This window comes from Xyrauchen texanus, chromosome 6, assembly GCF_025860055.1.
Source record: "Xyrauchen texanus isolate HMW12.3.18 chromosome 6, RBS_HiC_50CHRs, whole genome shotgun sequence".
Taxonomy (NCBI): Eukaryota; Metazoa; Chordata; class Actinopteri; order Cypriniformes; family Catostomidae; genus Xyrauchen; species Xyrauchen texanus.
Genome location: NC_068281.1, coordinates 14,937,901 through 14,958,776, shown reverse-complemented (window position 1 = coordinate 14,958,776; position 20,876 = coordinate 14,937,901). Strand labels below are relative to the sequence as shown.

Genomic DNA, 20,876 nt, shown 5'->3' with positions numbered 1-20,876 from the left:
AAAGGATGTAAATGTTTACAGTAATACGAAGTATATAATGGTGGGTGTTTCAAAATAAAGATTTATTGAAAAACAACAATTAAGTTTTGTATAAGATATGTGTTGTTACACTAAAATGCTCGATTCCTTTGGCATCAAACACTTTTTTTTATACTATCGAGTAGAAAACCCCTCTATGTATTCCAAATATATTGTGAACTGTCAAGTGGTCAAAAAAATTTAAAATCTTCCATCTATGGAAAATTAATATTCTCACAATAACGAGAATAAATCATTTTGGAGGTTTAAAGAGACACAAGTTTCTCGCTAATGCACCTTGACACTTTTACGTTACAAATAGTTACAAACAGCACATGCCACCTTAAACACGCTTGCTTAAGCAATTTTAAAACAAGGTCTCACATTCCCACATTCATCGCATTTAAATGATCAGAGGAATAAAATGAAAAAAATTATTAAAATGTTTTTATGTATTATTATAACGCATGTTGTACCGGTAAATACATACAGTACACAATGTACACAAGTTGACTGCAACACATTTTCATGACTTAAGCATATTGATTATGTTATGTTGGGATATCATACTCAGCCCAGAAAATCAGATTTCTTCTCTTCGAGGCATGAAAATAAAAAAAATATATATTAAAAATCAGTTTAGTTTTGTATACATTGACAATCATGATTTCCCAAGAACAAAACCTCCAATACACAACTGCCACAGAAGTCTGCGTTTCTTTTAAATAGCTGTTCATTTTGCTTTTGACTGTCACTATTGATAACGCTGTGTGATTCTCTTCAATTTCATCTGCTGTTCAATCATCATGTCAAACTCCTGTCTCTCTCTAAGACAGAATAAAGAAAAACAAAAATGAATGAAGATGCAAGATTCAGTTTGCAGGGTTAAAGAGGCATGCATGTTCACAAATCTTCATGTTACTCTACCTGTTACTGAAGCACGGCCCTCTGCGATACTTCTCCTCTGCTTTCTCCAGAGAAAGCTTGTGGACTCCAGCAATGGCATAAATAATTGCCTAATAAAATATAGAATTTCATTGAAATATGGTTATCCTACATGACTCAAAATGGGAAATGCTGAACTGCCATTGATGTTAAAACATCATGAATGAACCGATTACCTCTGGCAGGAGCACATCAAGAATAAGGCAGATCCTGTCAGCCTGGATGTTTACCAGGCAGGTGTTTATTTGAGGGGCATTGTCACAGACTTTGTTCAGGTAACGGTACACCTTATCAACCTGTTCCTCATCTTCCAGATAGACATCAACCACTCGGCGAGTGGGCTTCATGAGGGCTTGAAGCCATTTAGATGACTCCTGACCATTGATGATTGCCTATGAGCACCAGACAAAAGAGTTAGGACCAGAAATACTGGCATTTTAATGTGAATAAATCTTTTTGTCACAATGGAAATGAACAGTACTCAAACTATAAAGGCATTTCTAAATATGCTGTATTCATCATCCTTTAAACAGTATATTGTTTTAAAATGACAAAAATAGCAGTGTTGCTTATCGTACCAGTAAGCGATTTTCCACTCTTCGCTTGTTGACGATGAAGTCAACCAATAGCTTGTTGGCACGGTTGCGTGCAGCTTTTGATCGATCTGGCAGCACCTTCTTCGAAAGGAGCTCATCTTGCTCTTCCACAACAATGTCCTCTATGTTTTCTTCTGAGTAGTTGCACTGCTCACTCAGAATCTCCTGACTGGGGAAGGTCAGCACAGATTTCCCTTCAGAATACTTTTTTCTTAGTGGGCAACCTGGGATCACAGAATCAAAAGAATAATTTCTGAGTAATTGAAGTCAATATTGGTGAATAGGGATTGTATGTTGGCTTATATTGAGTGGGTAGGCTGATTGAGAAATACAGTTGGGATGAACAGTAAATTTGTCCGATGCATACTTGTATTAAAAGCCTAAGAGCCTATGAGTAAAAGGAGAATATCTACGATTTGTATGGTTAATTTGATTGCAATAGGTTCATGTAAAAAGAATCACATAATTTCTACGACTATAAACTATTTAGATACAGTATGAGTATGGAAATCTTTTATGAAAGGAAACATACTAATGTCCGCAGCACAATATTCAATGAAGGAACCAGTGAAGGAGCCACAACCTGCCAGAAAAAAAAAGAAAAAATTCTATATATATATATATATATATATATATATATATATATATATATATATATATATATATATATATATATACACACACACACATTTTGAATTTATACTTCTTTGCATCACTGATATTTGGTTACTTGATTCACAAGCAAAACATCAGCACACACAAGAGCAAATACAGTATAGAAGTGTGTGGGAAGTTTGTTCAAATTATAGATGCTTAAATGAAAAACTGTATTCTCAAGAAAGGTGATGTTCAATATGATACTGATTTACATACATTGTGCATCACAATTGGCTGGTATGATAAGCCATCAAATGTTAAGCTTTCCATATGCTTTTGGCACACAAAGAATACAATGTGTCATACACCTGGAACTGAAAGCTATAAAGACAACAGCAGTAAAATACTACTAATATTAATAATAATAATGCAGAGGACTTAACTGCTTTCCGCAAATGGCCATAATATTTCTAGAGAATGCAACAAATGAACTCTAAACCAGAAATGAAACTTGTAAGTAAATGGCTGTTTGTTGTAGTTACTTTTTTCTTTCTAAAAACGTTCAATATTATACACACAGACAAACAGACGTACATACCAATGCGGATTCTATAGTCTGATATCAGTTCCAGAGACCAGGTAATTGCACTGCCGTACATCTCTTTCGCTATGTCCTAACAGAAGTGTAAATAACATGTCCTATTTTAAAATATGTCTAAAGTATGCTCAGCATAGCAAGGACTAAAAAGCACACTAATTGCAGAAATATGGAAATAGTGAGCATGCATTCTGAAAGAGTGATTACACTGAAGGAATAGTTCACAGAAAAATTATAATTCTCTCATCATTTACTCACCCTCATGCCATCACAGATGTTTCACTTTCTTACTTCTGCAGAACACAAACAAAGATTTTTAGAAGAATTTCTCTGCTCTTTAGGTCCATAGTAAGACCAAGCAAATGGTGAACAGAACTTTGATCTCCAAAAAGGACATAAAGGCAGCAAAAAAGAAATCCATATGACTCCAGTGGTTAAATCAATGTCTTCAGAAGCGATATGACAGGTGTTGGTGAGAAACAGACCAATATTTAATTCCTTTTTCACTATAAATCTCCACATTTGACCAGCCCCGACCAGAAGGCATCGATTTGCACGAATAATGCAATCTCCAAAAAACTTTAAAATGGAGATTTATAGTAAAAAAGGAATTAAATATTGATCTGTTTCTCACCAACACCTATCAAATACTTTTAGAAGACATGGTTTAAAATACAAGAGTGTGGATTACTTTAATGCTGGCTTTGATTTTTGGAAAATCAACAGTTCTGGCCACCATTCACTTGCATTGTGAGGACCTACAGAGCTGAAATATTCTTCTAAAAATCTTCATATGTGTTCTGCAGAAGAAAGAAAGTCATAATCATCTGAGCTGGTATGAGTAAATTAGAGAATTTTCAGTTTTAGGAGAACTATCCCTTTAAGCAAAACATTGTCACAATAGCCAAATCAGAGAAATTCCACTTTACCACAAGTTTATCCGACTCTTCACAATCAAAAGGCTTTAGGGTTCGCATAGATACAGAAAAACTTAAGGGAAAAAGAGTGAGGATATTAAGAACAATTCACTTTATAGATTGTGGTATTTATTATAAATTCTACAAATGGTAGTTGAATTCTTACCCTTTTCTGATTCCCTTTTGATCGAAAAGGTAACCATCAATAAACACAATGCTAGCTTTTTTGCTCTTGTGATTCACACTTTTAACCTATGGAACAGATGGGCAAGCTTCAAAATCAACTACAGTTTTAAACAACAAGCTATAATCTATACTATAAGTGTACTGTACATACCACTGCTGGCCAGTACGGGTATTTCCTCAGTTTGCACCACACGCAAAGTCCCTCTGAGATTGACAAAGGCTCTGGAATTAAACAGTTCATTTCATAACATTGACCAAAATAACAGGTTGCATCTTTAAATTGTCCTGTTTTTCCATGTAGCATTCACTCACTTTTATTGTCCTGCCGCAAGAAACTGGGCAGCTCCTCTTCATCATCATCCTGGTCCTCTTCCTGCAAGAGGGAGTGGTTGATGGGTTGGGGCTCCTCTTGAAGGCTCAGCTCCATTGAGAAGTCAGATGACATGTTTTGAATGGCTGGGTACATAACATGTATCACAGCATTAAAATTACTGATTTTATGCTCTTATAAAAGAACAGCATTCAAAAGTGCTTTAGCATTGCATATGAGACTCTTGTGATCAACTGATGGCAAGTAGTGATGTTTAGTTTGTGAACGTTTGAACTAATCTTTTAAGTGATGAATCGTTCTCGTTCACCTACATGCAATGATTCATATTTTGTTTTGTTCATTGACGTCTCTCCCTTTCTAAGCTAATAAACTGTAGTTTGAAGCGTGAGACTGATTAAGTGGCTTTGCGTGCCTGTAAAGACTGACTATAGCATGAGCCAATAGCATTCGAGTATGAATTGTGAAAAAGCATATAACTGATTTCACCCACTGAACAAATACGCCCCTTCACTGAACTAGTACTAGTTGGTATTTTTAGTCTAAACGAGATGAGAGGTGTCATTCATGAATGAACAGAATGTACTGGTAAACTTATTCGAGAACAAAATGAATGACTCAACAAGTCATCTCATTCATAAATGAGGATCTGCTGAATGACTCAACGAAGCGGTATGGAAATGTTGCGCAAATTCCATTTGTTGGGCTTTGTCCTGCTTTTTTTTTTCTACAGCGCGAGCCAATAGCATTCGACTGTGGGCTGTGAAGGAGCATATAATTGGTTTGGGTTGACATGCTAAGCAAATATGCCCCTTCACTGAACCAGACGGTTTTGTTGTACGTGAACGAAGTGAACGTAGTGGTAAACTCTTTCACGAACGTCATCTAATCATCTAATTTCTGACCAGCTAAATGAGAGGAAGAGATGCATGACATTCGTTAATTTCATCAATTTGTGATGATCAACAAGAATCAACAAGAAAAGGGGCAAGATTATTTTTGAATAAAAGTGAGTGATGACCACACATTACAATGACATCCGGATGATATTTAAACTCATAATTCATTTTTAGTCTAGTATAGTATATAAATTTAAGAAATGGTAAATGAACAAATCTATAATAATAATAAGAAGAACTTTTATTTATAAGCGCCTTTCAAGACTCTCACTTTACATACATAATCAAGTTTACAATAAAAACATAAGAAATACAAATCTCAGTACAGCCCATTGAAGAGACTGTGTCTATCCCTCACAGCCTCGTTAATTTCTGTAAAAAAATCAAAGATGGCACTGTGAAGGAATCTGAACAAATCTTTTGGTGAAAAAATAAATAAAAAATCGAGTCACTGAAATTAATCAAAATCACCACCACTGCTAACCTGTAATTGGGATGCTACGTGTAAATGCTAAAAAAAGTTCTTCCTTATACCCGAGTTCTGAAGCTCTGGCTCCTGGGGTTCCAAGCAAGGCCTGACAGGAGTCACCTCAATGGAGAGCTCTTCCCGAGGGCATTCCACTGGAGATGCTGCACTCTTCTTGGAACGTTTCACTTTGGGAGAGGTGATTGACTGTTCCTGCACATTCCCATTCCTGCGACCTCTTGGTCTTCCTACTTTAGCGAGCCTCTGAGGTTTGTCCATTCTTGATGGTGTAGCGTCTGGAGGTTTCTGACAAGAATACCAAATTAAAAATTGTGACTGTTTCAGTAATAGCCTCCCAAAAACTCACCCGTTTGCCATTCCACATGTGTATATCTTTCTTTCTTCTGCAGAACACAATGAAGATTTTTAGAAGTATATATCAGCTCTGTTGGTCCTTACAATGGAAGTGAATGTTACCAAATTTTTGAAGGTCCAAAAAGCACATAAAGGCAGCAAAAAAGTAATCAATACAACTTCAGTGGTTAAATCCATGTCTTCCATGTCTAATTGATTTTGGATGAGAACAAACCAAAATATAACTCCTTTTTCACTATAGATCTTGACATCAGCATTCTCCTTGGCGATCATGATTTCAAGGTAAATTACGCTTCCTAGTGCCATCTAGCACATGCGTCAAACACCAAGAGGTATAATCGAGCTGGAAATCGTGTGATCGTGCCTAGAGACTGCAATGGCAAGATGTACAGTGAAAAAGGAGTTTCTAGTCTGTTCAAACCGACTGGATTGTTTCAGATGCCATTAATTTAACCACTGGAGTTATATGGATTACTTTAATTCTGCCTTTGTACTTTTTGGACCTTCAAAGTTTTGGTCACCATTCACTTCCATTGTATGGACAAACAGAGCTGAGATATTCTTCTATAAATCTTTGTTTGTGTTCTGCAGAAGAAATAAAGTCATACACATCTGGGATGACATGAGGGTGAGTAAATGATGAGAGAATTTTAATTGCTGGATGAACAATTACTTTAAGCCTGACATTTCAAATAGTCAACAATCAAGAATGATATAATGACTGTTACACATACCCTTAATGGACTTGTCAGCGGTACGATCTGAGGCCTAGGAAGTGTGTCTGGTGAACAACTACTCTCGGCTCTGTTTGGAGACAGGGGTTGGAGGTCCGACTTAGGTGTAGAGCTGAGAAAATGGCTTGGCTGACGCTTGCCCCGTTTTGGAGTGTGTGGTCTAGAGCTACAATCATAGTTAGTGTGACAGGAGGATATCTCCTTTTTAGGACGGTGAGATTTTGTAGTACATGTGGGAAGCCCTGTAGAAACTTCAGAGGGAGTATACATTTTTTTAGAGTTCTGAAAGTGTGTCCTTTTGGTGCCCCTTTTTGTTTTCTGTGATTCTGGGCTTGCACTGTGTGCAGATTTGTCCACTCTTTCAGAACAAACTTTGGTGGTATCCACTCCTTTCACACAGGGTTGAGTGTCTACCTTCTTTCTGCCCTTATAATGTCTTTTTGAAGTATTTGCTTCAGGGATAGTATTTTGTTGAGGCACCATTGGCTCAGGTTCATGAGGCTTTAAAGAAACATGTCTGTTTATATCAGTTTCTTGATTTGTAGACTCTTTTAAACAAACAGGTGAGTCAGAAGGGGCAGTTTGATTGACTGCTTGAGGTTTCTCCCTTTTCTTCTTAGTTCTTCTCCATCCACATGACTTGGTAGGATTTTGAGACTCAGAGGTTCTCTCACTATGCAAGATGGAGACGTTATCACCTGAATCAGGTCGGTCAAGTTCTGCAAAAACTTTAGTGATGGTGCGGCAGGTCCTGCGTGGGTTCCTTCGCTGGTGTGAAGTGGAAATGTCACCTGATGAACTCATCCTGGCTACCTTTGATGCATCAGCACTTCAGCACAATCATGGTTTATTTCACTTTGCAGGGCTGCAGAGAAACCACCAGTGGAAACCAACATTAATCATGTAACTCATTTTAGTGTTCAGAATGGTAAAATTAATGAATGGAAAAGTGATAAAAGCCACATACCATACGAAACTAAATGTTTCACAATAAATCTGTTAGCTTGTAATTACCAGGGACCTTTCAAAAAGGTTACCAGTTAGAACAAAATAAAAGGATGGTTAATAACTTTCTTTTTAAAATAACAGTAATCTGCGCTAATGGGTGTGTGAAATATCAATTGAAATGTGGTGGATTACAAGCATTTAATTAACAGTTAAGTATTAATTTTATTTACAGATCTGCTTCTGGAAACCCTGCAGCATCAAATCTGTATTAATGCATCATATCTAACAATAATTCAGTGAAGACTTGAAAACAACTTAGAAATGTACTTTTTACCTCTAATAATGTTTTCCTTGTATCTTTAGCTGTGCATATACAGTATATGTTGTAATTATACTGTACATAGTTATTAAAAAGGTCTTCATTCAGAGAATGCAACATCCACAATGGCCGATAAGGCAAAAGAAATGTGTGATGCAGCAGTTTCCTTCAGGATCAAAGCATATGTTTAATTTTTTCAGGCAACATGATGTGGTGTACTTCCAAATATTTCCTGTGATAAACTCATTGGCCTTTAGTTTTATGAAAAAATTATCAGAACAAAATTAACTGATTATAACCGGTTATCAGCATTTAAAAATAAGGTTTTCACTCTGGAGCAATTGAAAATCACTTTGTTCCGGTTTTCGGATATGTTTTATTAAAAACTTTGTTTGTTTTCATTCATTGAACCATTTTTAGTCCCTAGTAATTACACAGAACATTTGTAAGGTAAAAGGTATAATATACACATAATATGCATTATGTATAATTTGCACTATAAGGCAAAGGACTAGCTCACCCAAAAATGAAAATTCTCATAATCTACATGCCAGATGTGTATGACTTTCTGTCTTCTGCAGAAAACAAATTAAGATTTTTAGAAGAATATCTCAGATCTGTAGGTCCATACAATGCAAGTGAATTGGTGCCAGAATTATGAAGTTACAAAGCCAGCATAAAAGTAATCCAATAAGACCAGTAGATATGCATGTCAAGAACATGTGTATGAGGAAGTCAGGAGAAACCTGCATTTGTGTAACTTGAGCCTGAAGGACTTTAAAAAGCATCTTTATGGGTCTAAACTTCAGAAGATAAATATTTCCTGTGTCTTGTAAAGTCATGCACCAACCGCCTGTGTATGAGCACAGATCAGTCAGATGGAGTATACGTATACTTTGTACGCAGACACGGAGCGTTCATGTCAAAATCAAAGTATACTTTGTGCTTAAGACTCCAGTGGTTAAAGTCACATCTTTTAAAGCATCATGATAGGCGTGGGTAAGAAACAGATCAATATTTAAGTCCTTTTTCACTAGAAATGTCCACCTTTGACCAGCCCGACCAGTAGGTGGTGATATGCACGAATAATGCAAATCACCAAAAAAACAAAAGAACAAGAATGTGAAAGTGATAGTGGAAATTAAGTTAAAAAATTTTTAAAAAGTACTTAGATATTGATTAGTTTCCCACCCACACAGTCTATATCGCTTGAAACATGGATTTAACCAAAGGAGTTTTAAGGATTACTTTTATGCTGCCTAGTGCTTTATGGAGTTTCTAAGTTCTGGCCACCATTCACTTGCATTGAACGGACCAACAGAGCTGACATATTCTTTTTAAAATCTTCATTTGTGTTCTGCAGAAGAAACAAAGTCACACCCATCTAGGATGCCATACGGGTGAGTAAATAATATGGCATTTTTAATTTTTGGTTGAACTACCCATCTTGAACAGGTCCACCTAAAACAGCAGTGAAAATGAGCAACAGAGATCAAAATAAACCCGAATCAACACATTATACTTGCTTGACACAGATTATATGTAGTACTTCAACACTAAATCCGAATGCTAGTTCCTGTATATATTTTAACATCGGGGTTTCCTATCAGATCCTGGAACTTGCACAACCCTCCAACTGTAGCTTGAAACATCCTGGACAAAACCGCAAAATAAACCCCATAAGAGCTGTAAGATGGAGCTAAGAACTGTTGATACGATTCTATATTTAAATTTCTATAATAAATAAGCCCTACAAACATGTTTTTTAACTGCAGATATGTTGACTATTAGCATTAGATATGTTGACTATTAGCATTAGATATGTTGACTAGTATTAGCATTAGCAGCTCCATGGAAAACCAATGAAAACAGCGAGTGCCACCATGTCCACAAACTCTTTTGGTGCGGGCTTACTTTACAATTTTTTAAATGATTTCACACGGTTAAGATGAAATACAGCAAATTAAAACCAAACGAGTGATCATACTGCACCTACTCATTGGATTTTCAGTTGTTTACGAAGTGAAAGGACGTCACGAGTGTTTCGGTTTTAGAATCAGGAAGTTGGCAAAGAAGGAGAGCTCAGCTATTCCCTCCCTCAACACTTTTCTTTTCTGTGTAATGCTCTGCTTTAATGTGCACTGTCCTATTACAATTAAAATCCAATCAGTAGTTTAGGCTCCATCAGTGTGATTGCTTCAAGTCCAGTTTAAAATATATATATCAGTGTTTACTAATTATTTTATTATTGAATCATTCATATTTACAATAATGTAATAGTGCTTTGCATACTGTACATATAAACTAGAAATAATTAGAATATAAAGTCGGCAATGGAATTAAATAGAGATGTATCAAATAAAGACATAAGTTGTGTATCATTGGAAACAATAACCTATAACCTATAATACTTGTAAGCATACTTCAGTTTGAAATCTGACTTATAAAAAGGTTTTTCAAAAATAACTGTATTCAGAAAAATGTATAATCAGTAAACCTTTATTAATGATACAGTTTATATACGAAGACCAATTAGATGGGAAGATGATTGCACAGAAGTGTAAAAAAAAATACAAATAAAAAAACTAACATACAGATTATTAGATACTGTATATAGGCCTACTTAAAGTGTTATAAAGTGTACTTGCCTGTTCAGATTTCGGCCATACTCTTGACAACATGTATATAGTAAAAAGGGTCTAAATTTTAGTAGGGAAGAAATGGTATGGTATATATTGTGACTGTGTGTCATATCAAAGGATACGTTTAATCATTAGGGAAAACCTGCTGAATAATGTATATTTTAAATAAAAATATGAACATAAATTACTTTTTTATTCAAAAACAATTTAATAATATACTATCCCATTTCAGTGAGGAGGTTTTACTACATATTATTTCACTTTTTTTTTTAAAGATGACCACAAAACAGCTGGGACACATTTTGATATCCAGAATTTTTCTTATCAGTTATATAATTTTTATAAATGAAAGAAAAAAAAAAAGAACAAAAAAAGTTGATTGCTAGGCCTAATGGAAAAGCAAAAAAATGTTTACAAAGAGATTTTGCTGTTTGATTCCACGAGTCAATGATTAAAAATAGACTACCTTTATTTAGCTACCCTTTTGTACTTATTACCTAAAGTTGTTTTTGTACATAGGAAAATAATATAGTGACCAAGGCTGTCAAGCTCCAAACCACCATAAAAGTAGTATGAATTACTTCTACAATATATTCCAAGTCTTCTGAAGCTATATGAGAACTTTGTGTGAAGAACAGACAGACATTTAAGTCCTTATTCATATATTATTCTTCTGCTCTGCTGGACCTTTCACACAAAGCAATTGTATGCCTTCAGAAGACATACAATATAGCACACGTGTCCTGCAGACAACTTGGGACAATTTGTCTTTTGTAAAGCTTGATAGCTTCAGGCACAATGAACAGTTTTTGTACAAAAGGGTCAAGAACTGCTTGAAGATTCTTTAAAAATTCTCATTTTGTGTTCCACAGAAAATGTTATAGAATTTGGGTTTGGAACAACAGCTCAAATAATACATGAGGTTAACAGTAACAGAAGAATTAATGTGTGCTTTACATTTCTGCCATTAAACCCTCCGAAAATTGGCCACATTCACTTCCATTGTACTTGCCTCACTGTAACACAGCTTTTTGCTTTTTTAAATAAAGGAGGAACAAGTCTAAATAAATTTTTGTTGTAATCAGTGTTATGCCACAAATGCTTTCAATTAAGCTTAACTTGGATTGAACCCAAAATATTCCTTTAAGATGCAGATAATTTCAATTTTCTCTGCAAGAATTCTGCTGAGAATTGTTGTTTTGAGTGATGCTTTAGTAAGCATGTCTGATTCCCAGAGAACTAAGCCTGGAAACACAGGCACATTGTCCAAAAATGGCAGCATCCATCTTAAGTCTATTAAATTAACAGGTTGATATCCTGAGTCGCTCTGAAATAAGGAGGTTTAGTGAGTGGTATGCAAATGAACCTTTACAATTTTTAAATGTGAAACATACTATCGGTCTAATTCAACTGGGTGATTTTAAATGTTAGATTTCTTTAAGTATTAAGTTTAAACACAAAAATACAAAGCACACCTTAGGCTGAAATGATCTAAAAAATAAAGTTTTGAATAGTCTTTATGCTTGGTGATTGTGCTTAACTACATACACTTGTAGAGAAGCTTTTTAGAAGGATTTTAAACCTTTCAGGTCCCAATTCAGTTTCCAGGGATTAAAAAAAATTATTTCTATTATGACGGCAGCCATACACGATAATCAATCATTAAAAAAATCTGTTTATTATCATTGTTTTATAGTTATTTTAAATGTCCTTTACAATGGATGTTTGTTTTGAAAGGTTGCAACCTCCAGATAATGGATAGAGATTTGTATTTTATTTCAAGAAAACTTTAACTTTTATTGTTTTACCTACAGTAAATGTGATTTATTATTAGGTGCTTATACATGAATCAAGAGACAATAAGACTAAGTATTACAGAATATGAATATAATTAAAAAACAATTAAAAATATTATTCGGTGAAGTCCAGACAATCAAAAGATGAGGCCACATAAATGGTGTCAGGAGAGAGCAAGAGTATTTGATTAATGATTAGAAAGCATTAATCGTCAAGAAATCAATGTAGAAAATAAGAAATTAGATAGAGAGGTTAAAACTAATATGCAACATATACTGCATTCAAATGTCCACTATCAACTGAAATAAGAAGAAACTTTGGTGTTTCCTTTTGTGGTTATGCCAGTCCTCTGTCCCTCATCCTTCAGCCTTGCAAATTTGTCTGCAAGATGGAAAAGAAACAAATAAAATAGCAAACAAAACACAGTACTAACATAAACGTCATGCAACAAGCTTGGTTAGGTTATAACAGATTATTTAGCAGTGACAGGCCACTTATATTAAAATGAATGGGAGAAATTGGAACGCTCAACCAAGAAGCTCTAGCACCCAACGGTCAACGGCTGTAGAAAGGAAGTCCCGCCTTACAGGCAAAAGAGCCAATCACCTTTAAGATACAGACATCGCCTGTATCGCCTCTATCATCTCGAGAAATAAAAGCCGAGATGTATTTATTTTTTGCGTAATCTGAGGTAAAGAAGCACAATTTATAATACCAACGTTGTCAGATTTAACTGCTATATAGAAATATTTTCTTTAATCGTAATCTTGACCAATCGTTTTTGTGATTTCGGTGTTCCCCATTCAAGTAGATAGGAGCTGCACTGGCATGACTGGAAATAGCGTCCCGGGGGCGTTCCAAAGATGGCCGCAAGTGGACTGAATTGCTAGAATGACTTTGGTTATAATCACTCACAGTTGCTTGCCTAGGTGAGTTGTTTTGTATTCACAGGCTTTTCTCTGACTCTCTGCTGCAACCTGCTGGCTATTCGCCGCATCACATAGAGAGACGCATGAATCCAAGAGATGAGCCTCACTGGTCAAACGAACCCGCAGTGTTCCAATAAGAGCTGCACAAAAGAACGAAAAAAATAAAAAAAAGATATATTTTTTTCACGTAATAAAAATTTTGATATTATATTTTATTCTGAAGATGTTTTAATGCCCAGCCGACAACAGAAATTACAAAAACTTAATTTTGTCAAAGAAATATGACATCATAAGGAAAATTATAGGCACATGTCTAGAAGGTAACCATTGGTCTGGGAAAGTCTCGCGAGAGTCGCATGCAAAATTCATACAACAGTTTTATCAGAATCCACTCCAATAATCTTTTGCAATTGGGTGGCAAAAACAACCATAAAAAACACAATAGAAATGGGATTGTCCATTGGAAGAAACGTCACAATTGTATGTAGTGTTTAAAATATTATTTAAAGTCATATATTATTTTATTTATTAATGCAGATATCTAAAATCAAGAAATACTCAAACCAGCCCATCTGGCACCAACAATCATCCATGTGATTATCTAATCAGCCAATAATGTGGCAGCAGTGCAGTGCATACAATCATACAGACACGGGTCAGGAGCTTCAGTTAATGTTCACATCAACCATCAGAATGGGGAAAAATGTGGTCTCAGTGATTTGGACTGTTGTATGATGGTTGGTGCCAGCTGGGCTGGTTTGAGTATTTCTGTAACTGCTGATCTCCTGGAATTTTCACACATTACACTCCAGAATTTACTCCAAATGGTGTCAAAAAAATAAAACATTCAGTGAGGGGCAGTTCTGTGGACAAAATCACCTTGTTGATGAGAGAGGTCAGCAGAGAATGGCCAGACTTGTTCAAACTAACAAAGTCTACGGTAACTCAGATAAATGCTCTGTACATTTGTGTTGAGAAGAATAGCATCTCAGAATACTACTCATGAGTTGCAGGTTGGCATTGTTTTGGGGGCACGAGGGGGACATACACAATATTAGGCAGGTGGTTTTAATGTTGTGGCTGATCAGTGTATGTGTGTGTGTGTGTATATATATATATATATATATATATATATACAGTATTTACACTGGCGGCCAAAAGTTTGGAATAATGTACGTATTTTGCTGTTTCAGAAGAAAATTGTTACTATAATTCACCAAAGTGGCATTCAACTGATCACAAAGTATAGTCAGAACCTTACTGATGTAAAAAAACAGCACCATCACTATTTGAAAAAAGTCATTTTTGATCAAATCTAGACAGGCGCCATTTCCAGCAGCCATCACTCCAACAACTTATCCTTGAGTAATCATGCTAAATTGCTAATTTGGTGATAGAAAATCACTTGCCATTCTAATATCAAACACAGTTAAAAGCTGTTTGGTTCATTAAATGAAGCTTAACATTGTCTTTGTGTATGTTTTTGAGTTGCCATGGTATGCAATAGACTGGCATGTCTTAAGGACAATATTATGGCAAAAATAGCTTTCTCTAGAAACTCATCAGTCAATCATTGTTTTGAGGAATGAAGGCTATAAAATGCTTGAAATTGCCAAAAAACTAAAGATTTCATACAAATGTGTACACTACAGTCTTCAAAGACAAAGAACAACTCTAACAAGGACAGAAAGAGATGTGGAAGGGCAGATGTACAACTATACAAGAGGATAAGTACATCAGAGTCTCTCTAGTTTGAGAAATAGACACCTCACATGTCTTCAGCTGAGAGCTTCATTGAATTCTACCTGCAATCACGTACAACCGTAAAGAGAAGACTCAAGGGTGCAGGCCTCATGGGAAGAATTGCAAAGAAAAAGCCACTTTTGACACAGAAAAAGAAAAGGTTAGAGTGGGCAAAGAAACACAAATATTAGACAAGATTATTGGAAAAGAGTGTTATGGATTGTAAACCCCATTGAGCTTTTGTGGGATCAGCTAGACTGTAAGGTGCGTGAGAAGTGCCCGACAAGACAGCCACATCTATGGCAAGTGTTACAGGATGTGTGGGGTGAAATGTCACCTGAGTATCTGGACAAACTGACAGCTAGAATGCCACTTTGGTGAATAAAAGTACCAATTTCTTTCCATAAGAGGAAAATCTGTACATTATTCCAAACTTTTGGCTGCCAGTGTGTGTGTGTCTATATATAAACTTTTCAGGATACTGTATTTTAAATATAATTTTGTAAAAATCTAAATAACTTTACAGATCTTTATTGTAAAGGGTTTAAACAATGTTTTCCATGCTTGTTCAATGAACCATAAACAATTAATGAACATGCACCTGTGGAATGGTCATTAAGACACTAACAGCTTACAGGCGGTAGGCAATTAAGGTCACAGTTATAAAAACTTAGGACATTAAAGAGACCTTTCTACTGACTCTGAAAAACACCAAAAATAAATTGCAATGTCCGTACTGTGAGACGCCTAAGACAGTGCTGCAGGGAGACAGGAAGGACAGCTGATCATCCTCACAGTGGCAGACCACGTGTAACGACACCTGCAAGGATCTGTACATCCGAATATCACACCTGCGCAACAGGTAAAGGATGGCAACAACAACTGCCCGAGTTACACAAGGAACGCACAATCCTCCATTAGTGTTCAGACTGTCCGCAATAGGCTGAGAGAGGCTGGACTGAGGGCTTGTGGGCCTGTTGTAAGGCAGGTCCTTACCAGACATCACCGGCAACAAAGATGTCTATGGGCACAAACCCACCTTCGCTGGACCAGACAGGACTGGCAAAAAGTGCTCTTCACTGACAAGTTGCGGTTTTGTCTCACCAGGGGTGATGGTCTGACTTGTGTTTATCGTCAAAGGAATGAGCGTTGCACCAAGGCCTGTACTCTGGAGCAGGATCAATTTGGAGGTGGAGGTTCCGCAATGGTCTGGGGCGGTGTGTCACAGCATAATCGAACTGAGCTTGTTGTCATTGCAGGCAATCTCAACTCTGTGCGTTACAGGGAAGACATCCTCCTCCCTCATGTGGTACTCTTCCTGCAGGCTCATCCTGACATGACCCTCCAGCATGACAATGACACCAGCCATACTGCTCATTCTGTGTGTGATTTCCTGCAAGACAGGAATGTCAGTGTCCTGCCATGGCCAGCGAAGAGCCCGGATCTCAATCCCATTGAGCACGTCTGGGACCTGTTGGATCAGAGGGTCAGGGCTAGGGCCATTCTCCCCAGAAATGTCCGGGAAATTGCAAGTGCCTTGGTGGAAGAATGGGATAACATCTCACAGCAAGAACGGGCAAATCTGGTGCAGTCCATGAGGAGGAGATGCACTGCAGTACTTAATGCAGCTGGTGGCCACACCAGATACTGACTGTTACTTTTGATTTTGACCCTCCCTTAGTTCAGGGACAATGTGAAACTTGTTCAGTTTATGTCTTACTGGTGAATCTTTTTATGTTCATACAAATATTTACACGTTAACTTTGCTGAAAATAAAAGCAGTTGAAAGTGAGTGGATGTTTCTTTTTTTGCTGAGTTTATATATATATATTTATGTTGTGTGTGTGTGTGTGTATAGACTTGGGTATATTTATGTGAATGTTTGTTTTACAAATGAGTCAAATTAGTTTTCCCTGTAATGTTGAATATTTAATACATAGCGAATGTAACATTTTAATTAGGATAGGGACATTTTAAAAAGAGTTTAGTTTGTGTAATCTTAAAATTATTACACACATCATAATGTGTGAACATCAGGAGGACTCTCCGCATGAAAGACCTGCATCGGGAAGATCTATGATGGCGCGCTGCTTCTCCCATCAAAGTGGAGGTATTTTGATCTTTTTTTTGCAACAACAATACATCTTTGTATTACACAGTTTTTCTTGGTTGTTTGCAGATAGAAGATCTGTGGCAAATAATCAAAGATGCTTGGAAAATCCTATCTAATTAAGCTGTCTCAATTACTTCTGTCTCTATATGTAATCTCAGACTGACACCATGTTCTGTGGGGGCAATGCCATCTATTGCATGGCTCCCTGTTCTTCTATTCTAATCTTTTCTATTTGTAAAAGTAATGTTTGGGAGTCTAACATTTATATTTCCTGTTGACACACTAAAGCTGAAGATACAAATAACCATCTTAAGACAAATGCTTTTGTGAAACATCTTATGCAATTTTCCCAAAATAAAGATGTTATTAACCAGAACGTCATCTTTGTCATTGTTCATATCAAGTCCATAAACAATGCCCTTTTGAGAAAAGATTACAAGGTGAGGAACCTTTGGGTAAATCCAGTCCTGTATATCAAGCCATAAAGCATCTGCATACATACATACAATGGAGGAAAAAAAGATCAGTAGTTTCAGTATTGTCACAGAATACACATTTACTGGTTTCAATTCCAAATCTTTGTCATAAGAATTCTCTGGATGTATATACTCGGTTTAATTTTTTTAAATGGATTTCTTTGAATTCGGAAGTTATGGGGAATTTGTATCTGGTGAATGTTTTTTTCAAGAAAATTTGTGAATCGTGTTTCTGTAAGCTACAATAGGGTACGAGATGTAATCAAACCAATTTTGAATGGTTTTGTTTGAGAATTTACATTTATGTTTTTGGCAGACGCTTTTATCCAAAACAACTTACAGGGACAATCCCCCTGGAGCAACCTGGAGTTAAGTACCTTACTCAAGGACACAATGGTGGTGAGAGGGGCAGTGGTGGCTCAGTGGTTACTGACCAGAAGGTCGGGGGTTCAAGCCCCAGCACCACCAAGATGCCACTGTTGGGCCCTTGAGCAAGGCACTTTACTCCAGGTTGCTCTGGGGGGATTGTCCCTGTAATAAGTGCACTGTAAGTCGCCTTGGATAAAAGCGTCTGCCAAATGCATAAATGTAAATGTAAATGGTGACTGTGGGATTGAACCAGTGACCTTCTAATTACCAGTTATGTGCTTTAGCCCACCACCACTCCATATTTAATTTGATTAAAGTCACACGGGGTAAAAGAGACATGGGGTGATGGGAATAGAATTTGTAAAAAATTCCTTTAATTAAAACATAAAATAGAGTTGGGGATGGCTTTAGTTATAGATTTGAATGTGTTCCGATTGCCAATGGGAATCGTAGATTAATTGAGGAAGAATAAATTAAAGGGGAGGGTAAATGGAGTTTTATATATATAATTTCTATATTATAAATGACATAAGAAATAATTAATGACGGGATGTATAAATAAAATGAGAGGAATCTGCTGTGTACACTAACAATTTAACGATGACCGGAAGTGAGTCATTAAGCGCTATTGTTGGCTTCTGTAATATGGCGTGATTTTATTATGTCCCAAACCTTGCACACTTTTTTTGCTACATACTAAAAAGTGTGTACTGTTCCATTAAAAAAAACAGTACACACTTTTAGTTGGCGAATTGGGACGCAGCATTTGGAGTTCCACAGAAACCCTATTCCAATTCCAAAACTCCTATCCCTTATTTTAGTAAAAGTAACTGAGACTCTCACAAGACTTTCTCAATCCCAACCAGACAATTCCCGTCTAGACATCAGTCAAAAATGTTTTTGAGTAAAGAACATTTCTGTCTAATTAAATCACAACGTCTGGAGAGCATCACGATAAGTCAATTCCATATGGTCTCATTTTCAGATGAAAATGTTTTCATGAAGTATTTGGCTTCACTGGCTTTGTCATTGATTAAAAAGATAAAAACGAAAGATAAAACAAAGATAAATATTTTTAAATTAGCCTCTCCTACCCTCCTGTTGAGCCAGCTCAGAAGAAAGTCGTTCATGCTCATTCTGGTGCATGATTCTGTTATTTTCCAAAGCGGTCATGTTATCCTTTAAGATCATCTAAAATTGTAAAATAAATTCAACAAAAATGTTTGTTATTTCATTAAACATCAGTCAAATGACTTATTTAATCTTTATATCATTACCTTTTATTAAAGGTGTATTTTACCCAAAAATGAACATTTGCTCATCATTTACTCACCCTCATGCCATCTCAGATGTTATGACTTTCTTCTACTGAACACAAATATTTTAAGAATAATATGTCAGCTCTGTAGGTCCATACATTGCAAGTGAATGGTGAACAACATTTTGAAACTCCAAAAAGCATAATATGGCAGCATAAAATTAATCTTTGGATCTTTACCATTTTGGCCACAATTTGACCCCAAGAGCAGATTTATTCTCCTAAATATGTTCATTTGTGTTCTGCAGAAGAAAGTAAGTCATGGTGAAAGTAAGTAAAGGGTGAACTCTCCCTTTAAGTACCCATACCAACAAAACAAAAACGCTGTGGTGGCACCATGTAATAATATCAGATGTTAATACCATGGTACTTTGATGTGTACCATGGTACTGGAAGATTATCTTATTAATGGCCATGTTATTTATACAAAACTCTGGGGTACTTCAAATAATATTATGCGGTTACTATAATGTATGTCCAAAAACATATTACTGCCATGTTGCATGTTTAAAAAAACATGTTACCCATCCAAAATACACAGATTACTGCATGTGGTGCCGATGACAATAAAATGGCACTTTTGTTGGTATAATTAAGGAAACGTTAAAGGTATACTCATATACACATAACTTATTCAAAATATTTTCACCTTTAGTACGTTTACTAAAACTCACCTGAATTTGCAGACTGTCGGTTAGAGATGTATTGGTTTCCCTTTGGCTCTCCAAGATATTGTCCAGTTCCTCTTGCAGTTTGGTCTGGTTCTCATAGCTCAGCTTTAGTGTAGATTTCAAGACTTCCTTTTCCCTTTCTTTCACCACCTTGGCTCCCTCCATTTTTTCTATTATGGCCTGCTGCTCTGTTCTGCATTGTGAAATGCTAAACATGGGGGACCAGGTAGACCACACCACAATAACAATCAGAGAGACCATGGACCAAAGCGCGAGAAGAGCCATAATCCAGTTGCAGGTGTTTTGGGCTGAGCTGGACCTGGCCATCCTGAGAACGATGGAAACGGTGTAGGATACACACCAAATAAACTTCTGTTGTCTGCTCTGATGTTTATGTGGAGTAATAGTATGATCATACAAATGAGTAGGATCAGCCGGGGGTTTTTCTTTCCCACCCAGGCTGGGCAGTGTCCCTACTGAGTTCTGTGTAACATCTGAACATCAACAGTGGCAGCTACGACAAATTGTTCTTTCAGCTTCTTATCAGTGCCCCAGTTGTAATACTGGGGAATAATTGGACATTACATTTAGATAAGATCCAATGTTTTCCTGGATATATTTCTCCAATGTGCTCATAACATAGTGGTTCTCAGGATAAATCTCGATTAAGGTTTATGACCCTATTTTCTGGTGGGAAATGTTCCAAACTTGTATTACTTTTTTCTTCCACAGAACACCAAAGTATAATTTTAGCAGATCGTCAGAGCTGGTCTATTCCATACAATGAAAGTGAATGGGGGCCAGGGTCTGTCAAGGTAAAAAAAAGATTAAAAAAAATAAAAATAAAACACCATTAAAGCATCATAAAAGAAGTCCATTCAATTTATGCACT

General features: G+C 36.4%; 1 protein-coding gene across 2 annotated transcripts; it reads right to left on the bottom strand.

Moving 5' to 3' along the window:
* Window positions 1-38: 38 nt before the first annotated feature.
* On the bottom strand, window positions 39-10,024 carry LOC127645313 (PWWP domain-containing DNA repair factor 3B-like). 2 transcript variants are annotated; one of them, XM_052128890.1, is made up of 13 exons: window positions 9,923-10,024; window positions 6,660-7,524; window positions 5,619-5,856; window positions 4,170-4,313; window positions 4,009-4,079; window positions 3,838-3,923; window positions 3,684-3,744; window positions 2,755-2,830; window positions 2,092-2,142; window positions 1,542-1,783; window positions 1,140-1,355; window positions 946-1,034; window positions 39-845 (listed from the first exon to the last, which is right to left on the bottom strand). In XM_052128890.1, exons 2-13 carry the CDS (start codon window positions 7,461-7,463, stop codon window positions 773-775), a joined length of 2,151 nt encoding a protein of 716 aa, XP_051984850.1. In that variant the 5' UTR covers window positions 7,464-7,524; window positions 9,923-10,024; the 3' UTR covers window positions 39-772. The 2 variants fall into 2 exon arrangements, with proteins under 2 accessions (XP_051984850.1, XP_051984851.1); XM_052128891.1 differs by lacking the exon at window positions 9,923-10,024 and having other exon boundaries at window positions 42-845; window positions 5,619-5,846; window positions 6,660-6,795.
* Window positions 10,025-20,876: the final 10,852 nt, after the last annotated feature.